The 17,206-nt window shown below is 44.2% G+C and overlaps 2 protein-coding genes across 14 annotated transcripts in view; one reads left to right on the forward strand and one right to left on the reverse strand.

Annotated features, from left to right (window-relative positions):
* The window catches only part of NFE2L3 (NFE2 like bZIP transcription factor 3), a 23,654-nt gene continuing 6,448 nt past the window's right edge, over window positions 1-17,206 (forward strand). Inside the window, exons 1-4 of one of the 2 annotated variants that reach the window (XM_080639344.1) lie at window positions 1-238; window positions 411-515; window positions 13,803-13,904; window positions 14,849-14,932. In XM_080639344.1, the coding sequence (XP_080495470.1) occupies window positions 164-238; window positions 411-515; window positions 13,803-13,904; window positions 14,849-14,932 (366 nt within the window). In that variant the 5' untranslated portion in view covers window positions 1-163. Of the gene's footprint in view, window positions 239-410; window positions 516-576; window positions 847-13,802; window positions 13,905-14,848; window positions 14,933-17,206 lie in introns of those variants that run through there. The other variant, XM_080639345.1, reaches the window with a different exon arrangement.
* Window positions 14,193-17,206, reverse strand: part of HNRNPA2B1 (heterogeneous nuclear ribonucleoprotein A2/B1) — a 25,088-nt gene continuing 22,074 nt past the window's right edge. Inside the window, exons 13-15 of one of the 12 annotated variants that reach the window (XM_080639351.1) lie at window positions 17,048-17,182; window positions 16,140-16,201; window positions 14,193-14,926 (exon numbers count right to left, since the gene is read on the reverse strand). The gene's annotated coding sequence lies outside the window, so the exon portion shown is untranslated. Of the gene's footprint in view, window positions 17,183-17,206 lie in introns of all 12 variants that reach the window. The other 11 variants (XM_080639347.1, XM_080639371.1, XM_080639350.1 and 8 more) reach the window with 11 other exon arrangements.

A 17,206-nucleotide genomic window follows, 5' to 3' on the forward strand; every position in this document is an offset into this window, starting at 1 on the left:
ACAGCCTTATCCCTTGTAAATGCCAAAACAAGTCTGAAACACCCAGATAAGCAGAAGTGATGAGAGGTGATAAAAGGCTTTTTCAGAGGGCAGAGAGAAAAAAACCTGCCAGAAAAGATGCTCTCTCTAGCATGAGAGAGCAAGTTCAGGTAGTGCTAAGTAGATGTGTTGTGGAAAATGCAGCTTCATAGGTGCAAAAGCAAAGGCATTGAATAGATATTTAGACACCAGGTTGATTGTAAGTAAAAACTGTACCGGTATTTATTTTATTTTATTTTATTTTATTTTATTTTATTTTATTTTATTTTATTTCATGATTCTAAGAACCGGGAGGGGGAAGAAAGTTCCCTACCAGAGGCAGGTAGAGAAAAACGTCCTTGCATTTTCACACTACTCTGTTCCCTCCCCAGCCTCCCCGCTCCCGTACTTTCCTACTCGACCTGTATCTTCAGCTCGCTGCAGCCGCTGAAGGCTACTTCTCGCCTCGGACACTCAAGAAGCTCCCCAGGACACAGGTGGGGCGCGGGTGCGCCGGGTGTCCGCGTCTCCCTCCCGCCTCCCCGTCCCGCCGCCTCCCCCTGGGTGAAGGGCCGGTGCGGTGGCAGCGAGACGGGTTAGTGCCCGGTCAGTGTCGTGCCCCCCCACCCGCACCCTCATCGGCGATGGGCGGTGCTGCCGCCGGGCCATCGCCGCTCACTGCCGCCCGGCGCCTGCCCGCGCTGCGCTGGCAGCCGGACCTGCCCCAGCGGGTGCCAGCCCCGCCCGGGGGAGCCGCCCCCAGCCCCGCCGAGGCTGGAGGATGGAGCGGCGGCGGCCTTAGGCGGAGTCGGCTGGCCCATGGCGCAGGTAAGGGAAGCAGCGGCGGGGCGGCCCCGGGGGTGCGGATACCGGCAGCGGCGGACGCTGGGTCTTCCCCGCCAGCCCGGCAGAGCGGGGTGCGTGCGCGTCCCCGGGGCGGTCAGTGAAGATGGGTGGCAAGCTGCGGGGACGCTTTTCTGAGACCCACCGCCACAAACAAGAGAGGAGGGACACAGCCAGAAGCGTGCGGGGCTGACCCGAGCGCTGCCCGCTCCCGCGGTGGGCGCCCGTCCCGGGAGGGGGTCACAGGCAGCGGAGGGCAAAGCCAACCCAGCGGCAGGTTGCACAGTACTGCCGTGCGGCCTTCTGTGAGGAGAGCGGCTGGTGGCGGCTCTGCAAGCACCGAAGCGGGGTCAGTCCTTCGGAGCTGCCCTGGCCTGGGCACAGGCATTGCCCCAGCTCCTCAAGGCAGGGCTGCCGGACCGCAGGGCCAGCACTGGCGCTTCTGCTTGGTGTTTCCTTCGGAGTCGTTCAGTTTACTTCATGCGGGCACACAGGTAGCTCGAGAATGTCATGCGGCGGCAGAAATGCAGCTTCTCAACAGTGCATCGTGACGAGGAGCCGAACGGCACCCCTCACGTTGGGAAGGGCATGTGTATGTTGTATTCAGGTAACTACACTTGTCAGGAGCATTTCTTACCTCTTAGAAGTCTTACTGTGCCAGGGCTAGTCTCCAGCCTCGTTGTTTCTGTCTCTGTTCTCAGCGCGGTATCTTGAACAACAGACCCAGGCAACAAGTGCCCAGCAGTGAGGGCTGACTTCCCTATTTCGGTCATGCAACATGCGGTCCTTACTGCCTGTGTGCAGCCGCCCGGACCCCCATCCTGCGGAAGAGCTGTGTACGCCTGTAACTCGGAGATTAGCCAAGCCACTCAGCTGCAGGGGCTGCTCCTCTGAGTTAAGTCGCTAGTGGGCATAGAGTTTCGTTTTTCCTCGAGTGGTTTATGGTCTGAGAGTTGTGATACGCTGTGCGGATACAGGAGGTATGGTAGATGGTGGTTTTGTGGCTTTGATGTTCAGTACATTTTGAAATACCAAGTTGAACTACCAACAGTTTTCAAGCTGGTTTTGAGCCATTATGAATAGCTGGTTCTTATTATGAGTTAATGAATCAGCACCAACTGATAATTGTTGTATTTGTCTCACATAGTCAGTTTTCTTTTTTTTCCTCTTTTTCTCCTATTTCCTCCTATGTTAGCTTGGTTATTTTTGTGAAGTAGTTGCAAAACGAGTTGCAACACCCTAACTGTAAGAGATCACTCCTTTCTGTGGAGAGATGATGATTAATTTCTTTGCTAGAGTAGGTCTGGGCCTCTCTCTTAAGCACATTTTACTTAAGTGGAAGGATGATTGGAGCAAGATAAGACAGTGTTCAGTTCTTGACCTAAAATGTAAATGTGAAAACCACCATGTCCCTTCCACCAAGCTTCTTTTGGACCTGAAGACAGGTCCATAACATGAAACACGGAGGGAAAAGTTGATCTTTGTTTTAAAGGTGATGTCTGTAGGTTTGAATAAGCCTACTTGTGCTGTCAAAATGTTATTGTAGCAGTGTAATGGATTTCAAAGTGTATTAACTGATTTATAACCTTCATTTTGCCTTTTGCAAAAATAGACCTGAGCTATTTTTAGCGTTTCTCTTATCCACGCTAGATCAGGCCGAGGAGTTTGTGTAAACAGATGAAAGTGATTGTTTTGTTGTGCTCGGTATTGTGTGGTGTTCTGAAAAATTAGCAGCTGGGTTCAGCCACCCCGGATTAATTTTATTCACTGGGCTCCAGTCCCTGCTGAGAACATCACTGGCAACGCAATGTGAGCTGTTGATCCTCGTCCTTAGGGTGCTGGTATTTAAAACCACTCTGGGAGACAACTGCACATGAAAAAGAATTAATTCAGGGGCTGAAGCACGCTGTTGGAGCGTGCTCAGCTGTACGGGGTTGCCTGGCCTATTTCTCTGTTTTGCACTAAGATGAGATGTGCTGCAGTGTTAGGACAGCCTGAGCACTTTGTCTTTGATGATGAGTAAAGCGAACAAGTGGGTTCCTACTTTCTGATTGCTGCTTGGCAGACAGGGATCAGCCCTAACCTTTTATATTCACTGTGTTCCTGTTGTTCAAAAAGCAGATTCGTGCTTGGCATTGATTCGGAGAAAACTCCAGGAACAAACTTGCCAACAAAGTTTCAAGTTGACAAGCAGGTATTCTTTTTGTGGCCCCGAGAGACAAGAGGGAAAGCTCCTAACATGTATCACCGTATTGCTACACAAGCTGTCCTTATATAGCCACTGGGCACACATACACATTCATGAGGCTACACATGAATTATATCATTTTGCAGAAAGTTTCCGGCATGCATACACATACAAATGTGATGGTGGTCTTTGAGGGTCGTTTACTTCTTCCAACAATCTTCATAACTTCTGGAACGCTGTCAAGCACCAGCTTAATTAACATCACAGACATAGCAATCATCATGTCCTTCTACATATCAGTTAGTTTAACTGCTCCCATTCTGGACATCTGCTAGTCCTGGATACTCCCCATCCCCAGGTCCTGTTTTTCTATTTTGTTTTTCTTACACTTTTTGTACTAAGGTCCTAAGGACCTAAAACTATGTCAACTACCTTCAAGCACCTCAGTTATTTTCCATTACAAAGCCATCAAACTTAACATTACTTAGAACTGATTACATTTTGTGCTTTTGTGCCTCCTTGTCTCAGCATGCAGTAAACCAATTCCACATGCTCACCAGAGATGTGTTTATTCAGGCCTGGGTGCTTGCTGGACTGTTTCACAAATCAAGCACATCAACGCCAGTTTTCTTGTTCCATTTGTACACAAAAGTTAGAAGGTGGTACAGATACAACGATTGCTTGCAATCTACATACACTATTTGCAGTGTCATTCCTTCTAACCACTATGCGTGCTCAGGGGAGGGGTCTTCACCTGGGCCAGGGTCTTTTTGACCCATAGGTATGATTTTTAATGTTGTAATGAAGGCAGTTCACTTTGGGACACTTTGACAGTTAGTTTCACTGCCGAGTTGGTTAATTTAATGGTCATTTTGCCAAGCTGTCAAATAACTTATCCCCAGTACAAGCAATCCTGGATGTTCTCCTTTGATCTTTCAAACAGGACCAGGACCTGGTTTTCACTTATGAATTCCTTATTGTTAAAGAAGGTCACCTTGCCCCATGGCCAAGATCCTAATACATAGAGTATTATATATATACAGTACATACAGTATATATATACAGTACATACAGTAACTATGATTACCAACAGCAGATGTACAATATATTCTCAGCAAGCTATTTCATTCAATCTCTTTCTGTAATCAAATGTAAATTTGCTGATGGAAAGTAAATGCCACAATATTTTGTTGCCTTACAAATAACAATAGCAAAATATATTTCTTCTGAAATACACATTTTAATGAAGAAAACAATCATAAGATCTCAGAGTCTTGTTACCCATTTTATTGGATGGATGTGTGTAACAGGGTTCAGGAGTAACTGTCCTGGGTTCAGCAGTAGCAGTCATTTTTCTCCTTCTTAGTAGCTGGTGCTGTGCTGTGGTTTTGACTTTCAGCCTGGGAACACCTGGAACAGACTTTCAGGCTGATAACACCGATGTTTTTAGTTGTTGCTCAGTAATGTTTACTCTGACCAAGGACTTTCTCATGCTCTGCCAGGGAGGAAGGGAAGTCAGAAGAAAGTAGAGACAGGACACCTGACCCAAACTAGCCAAAGAGGTATTCCATATCACAGCACGTCATGCCCAGTATATAAACTGGGGGCAGTTACCTGGAAGGGCTAGATCACTGCGGGTCAGGCTGGGTATCAGTTGGCAGTTGGTGAGGTGTTGTATTCTCTTCCCTTGTTATTTCCCTTATCATTATTATTATTGGTGGTAGCAGTAGTGATTTGTGTCATACCTTAGTTATTAAACTGTTCTTATCTCAACCCGTGGGAGTTACATTCTTTCCATTCTCCTCCCCATCCCTCTGGGAGTGGGAGGAGGAAGGGGAGAGAGTGAGAGAGCGGCTGCGTGGTTCTGGGTTGCTGGCTGGGCTTAAACCACAACAGATCTTTGTGGCGCTCAGTGTGGGGCACGAAGGGTTGAGATAATGACGGATCTGACCGGAGTGTGTCTAATCGTATTTGTGATAAGCATTCATTGTTCCAGATTAATAGTCACTCGTCACAATGCTGATTTATTGGCTATCAAAGTTGTTGCTCTTGATCTTGGAGTTTCAGCATGTCATACCTTACTTACAGCCAGTATTTACTGTGTTAGTGTTTATCGGCTGAGGGGCCTGGGCTAAGTTTCTTGTTTCACTGTACTTTATGGTAATGACTTGTAATACAATAGACTCATTGATCATGAAACTGATCTGGCTTGCGTTCCCGGTGTGGTCACCACCTCTATACTTTGGGAGGTATATAATAGAAGTGTTTAGCAGTTACACATCTTTTTTCTTTCCTCCTCGGGTGGTCAACCTATGAAGGAGATATTCCCTCACACCCCCTGTTCCCCCACCAGACTATTTAGAGTGGGACTAGATTCTGGAAGAGTTAAAGATCCTGAATACCTTTTCAATGCCCTTAAAAGTTGCTGCATATGCTCTCTATGTTTTGCCTACGGCATGACCACCCTGAGAACACTTGATATTGTCCAATCATGGAAGCTAAGAGGGTCTAGCTCGGGTCTTGTCTAGGGTTAGACAACAATATAGGAGGACCACCAAGAGATTTTCCCTGAGGCTGGACAGCCATGAGTGGCAGGGTGGGTGGGATAATATGGGCAAGTATCTAGTCCAGTGAGTCCCTCCAGTGCTTTGGAAGTGTCAGAGATGGAAAGCAGCTGCATGGAGTCCCCTACAACGAGTTACAGAAACTGCTGAAGGAGAGGGTGAATCGAGTCTGTTTGGGGAGGTGAAAGCCATCCAGCTGGCCCTGGACATTGCTGAATGAGAAAAGTGGCCAGTACTTTATGCTGACTCATGGATGGTGGCAAACGCCCTGTGGGGGTGGTTGCAGCAATGGAAGCAGAGTAACTGGCAACACAGAGTTAAACCCATCTGTGTTTTACCCTCAAGATGGTCAAACCCATCTTGCTGCACTGTGGCAAGATATCGCTGCCCAGGTGCAGAACCTTGTGGTAAAGGTACGCCATGCAGATTCTAATGTACCCAAGAGTCAGGCCACTGAAGAACGCCAAAACAACCAACAAGTGGATAAAGCCGCTGAGATTGAAGTGGCTCAGATGGACATAGTTTGGCAACATAAGGGTGAATTATTTCTAACCCAGTGGGCCCATGACACGTCAGGCCATCAGGGCAGAAATGCAACATACAGATGGGCTCGTGATCAAGGGGTGGACTTAACAATGGACACTATTGCCCAGGTTATTCATGAGTGTGAAACATGTGCTGCAATTAAACAAGCCAAGCGGTTAAAGCCTCTTTGGTATGGAGGACGATGGCTGAAGTACAAATATGGGGAGTCCTGGCAGATTGATTATATCACACTCCCACCAACCCGCCAAGGCAAGCGCCATGTGCTTACCATGGTGGAAGCAACCACCGGATGGCTGGAAACATACGCTGTGCCCCACGCTACTGCCCGAAACACTATCCTGGGCCTTGAGGAACAGATTTTGTGGCGACATGGCACCCCAGAGAGAACTGAGTCAGACAATGGGACTCATTTCCGGAATAACCTTATAGACACTTGGGCCAAAGAGCATGGCATTGAGTGGGTATATCACATCCCCTACCATGCACCAGCCTCTGGGAAAATCGAACGGTACAATGGGCTGTTAAAAACTACACTGAGAGCAATGGGTGGGGGAACTTTCAAGCATTGGGATACGCACTTACCAAAGGCCACTGGTTGGTCAACACCAGAGGATCTGCCAACAGGGCTGGCCCAGCCCAGTCAGAACTTTTACGTCCTGTAGAAGGGGAGAAAGTTCCTGTGATGCACATAAAGAATTTGCTGGGGAAGACAGTCTGGGTTATTCCTGCTTCAGCTAAAGGCAAACCCACTCATGGGATTGCTTTTGCTCAGGGACCTGGATATACTTGGTGGGTAATGTGGGAAGATGGGGAATTTCGATGTGTACCTCAAGGGGATTTGATTTTTCTTCTTAGTAGCTGCTGCAATGCTGTGGTTTTGACTTTCAGCCTGGGAACAGCGCTGATAACACCGATGGTTTTAGTTGGTGCTCAGTAATGTTTACTCTGACCAAGGACTTTTCTGAGTCTTATGCTTTGCCAGGGAGGAGGGGAAGCCGGGAGGAAGCAGGGACAGGACACCTGACCCAAACTAGCTAAAGAGGTATTCCATACCACAGCACGTCATGCCCACTATATAAACTGGCGGCAGTTACCCGGAAGGGCTAGATCACTGCTTGGGTCTGGCTGGGTATCGGTCTGTGGGTGGTGAGCGGTTGTATTCTCTTCCCTTGTTATTTCCCTTATCATTATTATTATTGGTGGTAGCAGTAATGGTTTGTGTTATACCTTAGTTACTGGAGTGTTCTTATCTCAACCCGTGGGAGTTACATTCTTTCCATTCTCCTCCCCATCCCTCTGGGAGTGGGGGGAGGAATGGGTGAGAGTAAGCAAGCTGCTACATGGTTCTTGTTGCCAGCTGGGCTTAAACCATGACACAGGACCAGGGACAAGAAGTGTTCATACCACAGGAGAGATCACGTGTTAAGAGGTTTTTATTATGAATCTTATCTGTATTTCACTGTCCTGCATTACCTACAGAAGGTTGTAGCAGATGATTGATAGAAGATGTGCTCCTATGGCTGAGTGTATTAGTTTAGTGCCTTTGTGCTGTTCTGGTCTGGGGCAGCTACAGAATCAAAGCTTGTAGGTTTGATTCTCACGGATGTGTAAGATTGAGACTCAGGTTCCTGGTACCTGCCTGGGTACCATGAGTTATATCTTTAGAGGGAAAAAAGGCAAAAAACTTTTGCTTTGAATAGCTGGGAAAACATGCATCAGTTCATGCAAGGAAATGGAATCATTTCTGTAGTAAAGAAAGCTGATTGAGGTCCTACCATTTGCAGACTGCCCCAGACCAAGACACTGTGTGATTGTGTAAATTTTGGAGTTTTAAGCACAGAAAAAGTAAGAAAACCCTCCAAAACAACCAAAACCTAAACTGAAAAAAAAAACCCCAAACATGCAGCTGACACTGGATATAGGTCTTATATTGGCAGGGAAAAGAGAATCCATCCCACCGGCGCAGAACCTGGGATGTAGTCCAAACTCTGTCAACTGCATTTTACTTAGGCTTCTCCCCATAACCCTGTCCCAACACTTTTAAAATCTGTTATGTTTGGCCGGAAGTCCACATGCACAATGAACACGACACATTTTCCAAAGCACCAAAGAAACTGTGTGGGGAAATGGGAGGCCTCAAGATGTTGCATCAGTCCTGTGTATAAGGCAATAGTACTCACAGATACAGAGGGAGTCTCAAGTTTGCAGGACAGCAATGTCTTAGCAAAAGATCTTGCCAGAGTTCTGAGCTGCCCTACTTGATTTAGGGGTTTTCTTTTCTCTTTCTGTCTGGATATCGCTATTTCTGTGCACTCATATATGTGTGTGCATATATACATAGACTTCTGAAGAAAGGGAGTATAAAAGTTGGGTGGATTCTTTATCTTTTGTGGAATATATATGGGGAATTATTTAAATTAGCAGGAATTAACTATGTAGCTCTTCAGTTTTTTTACCTGTGGCCTGAATCTTACAGTTCTCACTTCCCAAAATCTGGTGTGGGACAGAGAAGGAAGGCCCAAGTAGGTTTGTTATATCTGGATGCATTATAGACATTACAAAAGATTTTGAAGCCCTTCAAAGAGCTGAATTCCTGTGCTCGATTAAAGAACACCTGCTCTAATTAATAATTAACAGCATAACATCAGGGATGTTTGTGAATTACAGAAGTTAAGGAAGAAGATGCTGGATGTGAACAGTGAAGAACACTGGATAATTTGTATTGTTCGCACCGTAGTCTGTGTTCGTGTTTAGAAAAGCAGTTTGGGTCAGGTTATGTAAAACCTCGTACATGTACAGTTCTTTGAACACTGTTAGGGTTTCACAGTATCAAAGCACTAGAGAGGGTGAATCCTGGACTTTTGGTACCTTTTGAAGTACTTACACAGAGTGAGAATAGTTTGAGTTACAGATTCTTTGTGAGTGTCAGAAGTTTGGTAAAGCGAAGGTATGTAAAAACCAGGTAGGCTTTTTCCTGAAGGCTTTTCTCTAGTCCGTGTGAGAGCAGTCCCACTGAAGCTGTGTGCTTAGCTTACAGAACATACTTCAAGTTATTCTTTCTTTTTTCTTTTGAACTCATTGAGTAAAGGACGTGGCAATATTGCTGTGGAGGGACACCTGCAAATAGGTAACTGGTTCGGGTCCCTGCTCGTGGCTGGCTCTTGCCCACTAGCCAGAATTCAGCTAGGTTAAAGAAGAAGGTGTGAGAAGGACCACGTGGTGTTTCAGAGAGAGGTGGGGTAAGAGAGGAGCCTCAGACATTTGAGGTATTTTTTGTCCTGAAAGACTGATTTCAGTTTTTGTTATGGTGTGCTGCAGGAGGCACAGGGGTTTGAAAAAGCAAAGTCAAACAAGTGGCCAGGAAGGGTGTAGAGGGAATCGGTGATGTGTGGCTGACCTCCACCTGCATTTTCCTGCTCCCTGGAGAAGGGGGGAAGGTGTTCCTGGTGTAGGGTGTGCGTGGGAATTGTATGTGAGAGGAGATGAGTGGTATCAGGCATAAAGAAGAAACAATTAGAGTGTGGTAAAAGTGAAAAATAGAAGAGGAATTACACACAGCGGCAGAGGGAAGGTGAAGATACTCAAATCCCAAAGAAGCCAAAGTAACAGACTGTGGATTTTAACAGCGCTCCCTATTCAGAGGTGTGAGTTGGCAGGCATTTTGAGTTGCAGTGAAGATGATAGCTTGAGAAAGTTGGGAGCTGGATAACTGAGAAAGTAAGTTTGCCCTGGAGGGCTCAAAAGGAAGATATCTGGAATTAATGTGTGGACAAAGGTTTATCAGAAAACGGGGTCCCTTCATATTTTTATGTTTATTCAGTGGTGACTGTGTCATACCAATGAGGATATAGTACCAATCTAGCCTGGGTAAAGGTGAAGAGAGAGAGAATGAAAGAAGAGAGTCTCTTACAGAACTCCAATGTCATGTAGTTCACTGACCACAATAGAAAGCATCTTGGGACAGCAGAGGCTTTTTTTAAACTGTACTTAATCTGAGAGAGTGACTGACTAAATCTAATAAATTTCATCATATTCAGTGTGAGAGATGTTGTATCCTTTAGGATGAAATCAGTTTCTGGTGCAAAACAGCCGTACAGGACTAAATGGATGGAGTGTAAAACTGTTTGTTTTATGTTTTAGAAGCGGTTCTAAAAGTTCATTTTGAAGGGGATGTTAAGCTGTCTTCAGCATGAAAACTGATGTCTTCATTGAAATTAGCAGCAAAACTATTTGTGTCTGTGCCTTCAACTTATAGCTATCTCTGCCTCCATTTGGGGAGTAAGTTGGTGTTAATTCTGTGTTTATGCTGAACATGTAGAGTGCGCAGAGTGTGTGCGTTTTCTGATAGCTGACGTAGGTGAGCCATGCTATGTAAAGCCCTAGCACTTTCATTTCCGAAATGCATGTGGTTAGAGAGATGCTAACAACTCACTGCAACAAGTGGAGTGCCTATAACAGCGTGCATTTGGTTGCAGCCCAGATGGTATTACTAAGATTTAGAGTAGATGTGTCATAGGCATTTGGCATGTGCCACATTTGGAGTCACAGTTATGTATCATTTGATTTATTCAATTGCATTGCTTAGTTAGCATAGTTTAGTGTGATTTTTTTTTTTCCTAGCCATATATAACATAAAAGTTACTTTGCTATTTGGTGTTTCCATCTGCCATTCCACTCTCCATGCTTCCTAAACCCTGGCTGCATTTCAAACAATGAAGTATTCTTCTGTTCCTGTGTTTTCAGGATATTCTAGGGCTCATTATGAATATAGAGAAGCAGCAAGAAACATTTTGCTTTTTAGCTGAAATTAAGTAGGTATCAATTGGTAAGATTAATTATCATCACATGTTTTAAGTAAACAGGCAAACAGCAACATCAGTAGCCTTAGAGCTATATGGTAACAGGTCTGCACTATTATAATTAATTATTAATTGTATTTAATCCTACAAAGTAGTAAAGTGAAACTACTGGTTATATTACAAGAAGTTGCATTTCTTTTGCCTAACTTCTGCTGGTGTGGGACAATTTCCTGGAAATGGTGCTTAATTAGTCAATCTATGGCAAAGATCACCAGGTGTGTGCTGCATCTTTTCAGGTAGCAGCAAGGAAAGGGCCAGTTCTACAGAGAAGTGCAGTTAGTAGAGGAGAAAGGGACACAAGTTTGCAGAGAAGCGTCTCAAAGGTTAATGACAGTAATGGAGCAATTTAAAGCTTGACAACTAAAATAAGGAGAATGTGATACAGAGGATTAGAACACAGCATGTGAGCAGGATACACAAACACAAATCAGCACAAACTTGTCCTTCTGCAAATAATGGTAGTCATCACTGGGGTATTTGTAGAGATAACTCAGAGTCTGAGAGCAGTGAAAAGCTTTCCTGGGGCAGGTACCTCCTGCTCCTTGATGCTGTCTGTACACCCAGGCAAACCACCCTGTCTGCTCTGTTCTGCTGCGGCAAGACGTTTCTGTTACTCCAGAGCTAGTTCAGATATTTCTGTACACATGTGGCTATGTGACTGTAGCCCTGTTTGCTAACTGCACACTGATCAATAGCTGAAAACAGCTTGCTTATGCTTTCTGCTGCTCCTAGAGAGGGGTCTTGTTCACCCATTCAATGCATCATGGTAGATCTATTCATACTTGAATATCATTAGAGGTTCTGCTCCCTACATGTTCATTTATGGACAACAAATAATATGTGGGTGTGGGAAGCAAAAGGAGATATGCTGAGGGATAATTTGATGTGTGTGCATTCAATTAATGCTGAGATCATTGTACTTAATTGGAAACTGAAGGCTCTATTTTTAATGTAGTAAGAAACTCTGGAAACCTGCCAGCATCCTTCCAATGAAGTGTACACCAGGCCACCCACAGAATCATACTTCCTCTCACCTCCACATTGATTCTTGGACCACCTTAAGGAGCAGAGTTAATACAGATTACTATTTTTCATATTCCGAAGACTGATAAACTGAAGCTGATAGTTGACCTGTGATAAGTTGTACCTTAGGGAGGGGGCAAATGCTACACAGTTAGAGCTCATCTCTTTAGCCTACGAGGCTGGTGAATAAATTGGTAAATCAGACATAGCCTCAGATCACATTCTGTCATCCAACTGAAACTGGTAAATGGCAGAAGCAAGACTAGAATTTGAGATACCTTTTATTTTTTTACTATATTTTTGAGGGAGCTTTAGTGTAAATGCTCTGCCTTGTGCTTGCACAGAGATCCTTCCAAACACAAATTGAAGGTTGTTTTCAGGTAAGGTTGCAGTTTACCTGGAAACAGCCTGCTGTGGGAGGTGTGAACTTCCACACCCTCCAGTGGTAGTAGTGGAAAAGCTGCTGAAATAAACGGGTTTGGTGATATTAAGTCTTCTACAATCAGCAAAAGTCAATTTTTTTCTCTGTACAGAGACCAACCACATGTGGTCCTGATCTAGCTCTTGGGCCTGCAGTGGTATTACTATAAGTCAACTACTGTTTCTTCTGCTACCGTTAATGCAAACTAAGCAACAAGACAGAAACACTAAAAGTGGCAGCACAGTACTGAGTAAGCAGTATATATACGTAATCCCTTTTGTCATCAGATGTGTATTCAGACTGCAAAATTAAGCTATCTTTAAAGAAATATCTTATTCAAAACCATGATATGTCTGATTCTGTGGGAGGTACCCCTCCTATTCTTTCCTTAGAAGTAGCCTAGCAGTCAATCCCAAATGATGCATGGGCATGGGAAGAAGCATTTTGCTGCTGAGCAGTATTTTTCAGCTGCTTTTCATCACTGGGAAAGAGTAACAAGGTGTTGGGAAGTGTAATGTCAAGAGTAAATCTTTAACAGCATCATCCAGGGCATTTTTGCTGAAAGCCCAAACTGAGAAATTAAGGGGAAAGTCTGTGATTGTTACCTGATTTCCATATAGAGTGTTTCACTGAAATGATCCCATACGTAGAAATGGGTGCTGTGAACAATCTTACATGCACTGAACTTGTACCACCACTGTTGTGAAAAGCTGGTCACAGGGCCATGCTCCTTCAGAAACTGCCCTGGCAGTGGGGGAAACAGGTTTTTTTAAAGAGTGGATAACTTACTGCAGTAGCAATCGGTGTGAGCAGGCATGAGCATATTTTAACATCATCTGCTGGAAGAAGAAATGGTAGTAGTAGATAGACTGATCTTCAAAGCCATACAGTGCAGCATTGTTAAGCCCATTCAGCAGAGATGATACATTCCCTTTGGTACACACTACAGTGAATGGTCATGATTGCAAATGTGAGACCCTTGGCTACATTGGCTTGGATACATTTTTAATGACATCCAAAAGACACCGACAGCCCAAACTTTCAATGAAATCACATCATCATGTGTCTGTTTGAGAAGAATTTGTTTCCAGTGTTTATGAATGTCCATTTATACCGCAGATGGGTTCAGTGCCTCGGCACTGAAAGAAAGGCAGTGACTATGCTCCTGAACTGCCGTTTGTCTCGTTTTGCCCCCAGAATCTGCACAGAGTCAGTTCTTCCACATGAATGGTGCCGTGTGTATTTCATTTGAAATGCTGTAGCTGTGCAAATAGTGAATTTTAAAGATTAATTTTGACAGCATCCTGCTTCATAGAACTGTGTTTTATTTGTGTCTTCAGGATGTTGACCTGAAAGCATGCCAGGAAGCTTTGGATGACTGCTGTCCACACCAAGGAGATGGTCAGCTGCAACTGCAAAAGGACGAAGAAGACATAAATCAAGTAAATGATGAAAAAAATGGAAGAAGGGAAAAGTGTGAGGAGGAAGTGAGGGAGGATTTATGTCTTGTTACTGAGATAGAGTAGTGAAACAGAGTGCATGGTTTTGAAAGGAGTTCCTCTTTTCGTTTGGAGTGTCCCTTGCAAGGGTAGGAAAGGAGCAATGACTTCAGACAACACTTTCTGTATGATGCCCCTGTACAGCTTTTCAAAAACTACCCTTCCCTCCTCCCCAGTGCAGTTTATGTAGTTGAAACGTTCTACATTTTACAAAAATCACTTGCAACAAACCATTTGTCAATTTGGTTTTATTTTCTCCATCATGAAGATGGTACATTTGTGGGCAAGGATTTTTTTGGGGGCCTACAAACACTAGAGATGTGGATGCTAAATTATACTGTTTTCACCATTCATGTACAGATTGATGCTCAGATGTAGAATTACATTTGGGAAAATGGATTGTTCAGATCTTAACGTGTATTGTAATTACAAGGCAGAGAAATAATAATGTTAAACAGAAACATCTGCACTTTGGGTTTTGTTCTCTCTGAGAGCTGCAATGAAAAGACCATTCAGTCTTCTTGAGACATTGTAAGAGCTGAGAACATTGGATCCAGGTTTCTTGCCAGCCCCTCTGTTCACCGCTGCCCGGGCAGATAGGCTTTGAAAAAACACTTGATTTTTCCACAGTGGTGGGTAAGTGCAGCCTTGAAGAGGAGGGAAGCCCAGTTCTGCTGTTGTGGGGCAGAGTACGGGTGCCCCTGCCATGGAGTTATTCTGCTTGCTCTAGCAACATTATGTATCTCCCATCAGGACAAAGACTTGATGGCAGGGGCCAGCAGCAGTGTTTTACAGAGCTGTGTTCTATTTCCTCACAGACTTGGATTTTTATCTCCTTTTATGTAAAATAACTGTGCTTCATGAAGTGTTTGTTTCTTCTCTCACAGAGCAACCACAACCATGTAGATTCCCTTCTCTCCTTAGACAGCTATTTACAGCTTCTGTCATCGCAGATGGAAAACATGCTAGAGGTAAATGAGAAAGCACATGTATTGCTAATAGATTGGAATACAGTTAGTGATTACTGGATAATGACTTACTCTCTTTTATCCAGTAATCTCCCACCCCAGGGAATGTATCAGCAAATCAACATAATTAAACTTACCTGAAGACATTAAAGACACCCTTTGCAGCAGCTGTCATTGGCTCTGCTTGAAAAATTTTCCTCAGTAACTTGTTTGGGATATGAAAACTGCAAGGTCCTGCCTTTGCTGTGACATGGTGCTCAAAGTTGGATGGAGCCGCTGGACAGCATAATTAGTAGAACTAATAATTCCTCTTCTGAAACCTAATCCCAATTCATATTGATACAGCAACTCAGTAGAGCAACACTGAGTTATTAAGCACTAGCAGCTATTAAACATTTGTGGTGAAAGATTACAATTGTCATAAATATTGGGTCGCGTGCTTACAAGGATTCTACTCTCAAGAACAGATCCATCTTCGCTGCAGATCAGGTCAGTCAGCATTAGGAGTAAACCCATTTTGTTTTCTTTACCGTCTGGGCTTCTGATACTATTGTTTGCACCCTGGGTTCCCATTTTCACAAAACCCAGTTGTTATCTTAATTGGAGTCTCCCTCCTCTCCCACAGCTCATAGCTGCAACCATTAACCATAAAGCCACTCCCTACATGCCTTTCTCGCAGTACTCCAAGGGCACCTTACATATGCTTCCCATTGTAGGAGCCTTACAGTGTCATTAGTGTATTCCATGTTAAGTTCGTGCTTACCTTTAGAACACCTTGTTTGGGGGAACCTCTAGGTTGGATAGTGCCTCCTAGCCCATAAATTAGCCTCCTCCTCTGTTCAGCTTTGGTACTGGATTGCACACTAACAAGTTTCAGAAGTATATCAGTTTAGTTTTATCTGTTTTCATAATTTGAAAGGAATTTGGCTGTAGCCTTTGTGTAGCTGTAAATTTTGGTTGTATATTTTATCTTAAGACTATTAATGCACCGCCATCTTGTGACAACCTATCCGTTGGCAAGGGATTGCTTGTTTCTTCCAGGTAGCAAGTCTTTGCAGTGTGGGATATTTTTTCTATAGTTAAGCTTGCTAAGAATATTCATTTACTTTCAAGGGCTTAATTGAAAATACCAGCTCAATCTCACAGACTACTGGTGGCCTAGTACAAGGTAACTCCCTCGGAGGAATAAGACAAGACTTTCTTCTGTTACCTGAGCTCCCAGTAAACAGAGAACTTGAGATGTTCTGGTCTTCATGGTACATCATTCCTTCCCTGTGGAAAGTGCTTTTCACTTTGTCTGTTCAATGAATAGCAGTCAGAAAAGTCCTTTCCTGCACCACAGTAGGGATGCTCAGCTATGGAGGAATCCTATCATACACTTCCTACTTGATGTATTTACATTCTTTAGGGTTTTTGTATCATCTGTCTATTTTATGACTACTCTGCTTGTCAGCAAGTGCCCTGACATAATCTTGGGTAGTGGCTTTGTACTTCTAGGACTCAGCAACCATAACCCAGGCCCACAGAAGGTAGGTCTTAATGCTACTGCAGCACTCATTTATCATCTGGACCTCAGGTCTGAGAGAACATACAGAAGCTTTATTTTTGTAAAGAAAAATTGAGTAGTAATGTAAAGTCAAAAGACACCTACATAAGGTGTGATCTGGGGACAACACACACACATTTCCTCCAAATTGCTTAGTAAAGGAGTTGACTTGAAATGTAGACACAGTATGCCTCAGTTAAGAAGGGGCTAAGTCAAATGTGGCAGCTCACAGCCTCAAAAGCTTTATGAACTGTGAAAGAAAAGCAGTGACACTGTGACAACATGATCTTAACATTCCTGCCCTACCCCTCTCTTTTCTTACACCATTATTCTCACTGGCTAAGTCAAGTCCCACAGGTGAGCTATTTATCTTCTTTACAGGGTTCATCTTCTAACAGTTTAGCACCTTGAACCAGCTCACCCTGGAATATGATGATCATCAATACCACTACCAGGAAAGGGTCAGGACTGCTCCTCCCAGGACTTTTTCTTAGCCCAGACCTGATACAGCGCATAGGCTGTAGTTTGATGAACACTTAGCAGCAGTCCCATTTCTACTTCTCAACACTCACCAGTCCCACACTGTCCTTCATGAGTTCTCCCATCCCTTCAGCCAGTTTTCTTCTGCACCCTTCCAGCTGTCACATGCTAACACAGGTTACACTTTGTAGAAATGGGAAGCAGTATTCAGGATAGCTAAAAGAAGACTTTAACATAAAAAATTTTTACTT

The sequence above is a fragment of the Psittacula echo genome (assembly GCF_963264785.1).
Source record: "Psittacula echo genome assembly, chromosome: 2".
Classification (NCBI taxonomy): Eukaryota; Metazoa; Chordata; class Aves; order Psittaciformes; family Psittacidae; genus Psittacula; species Psittacula echo.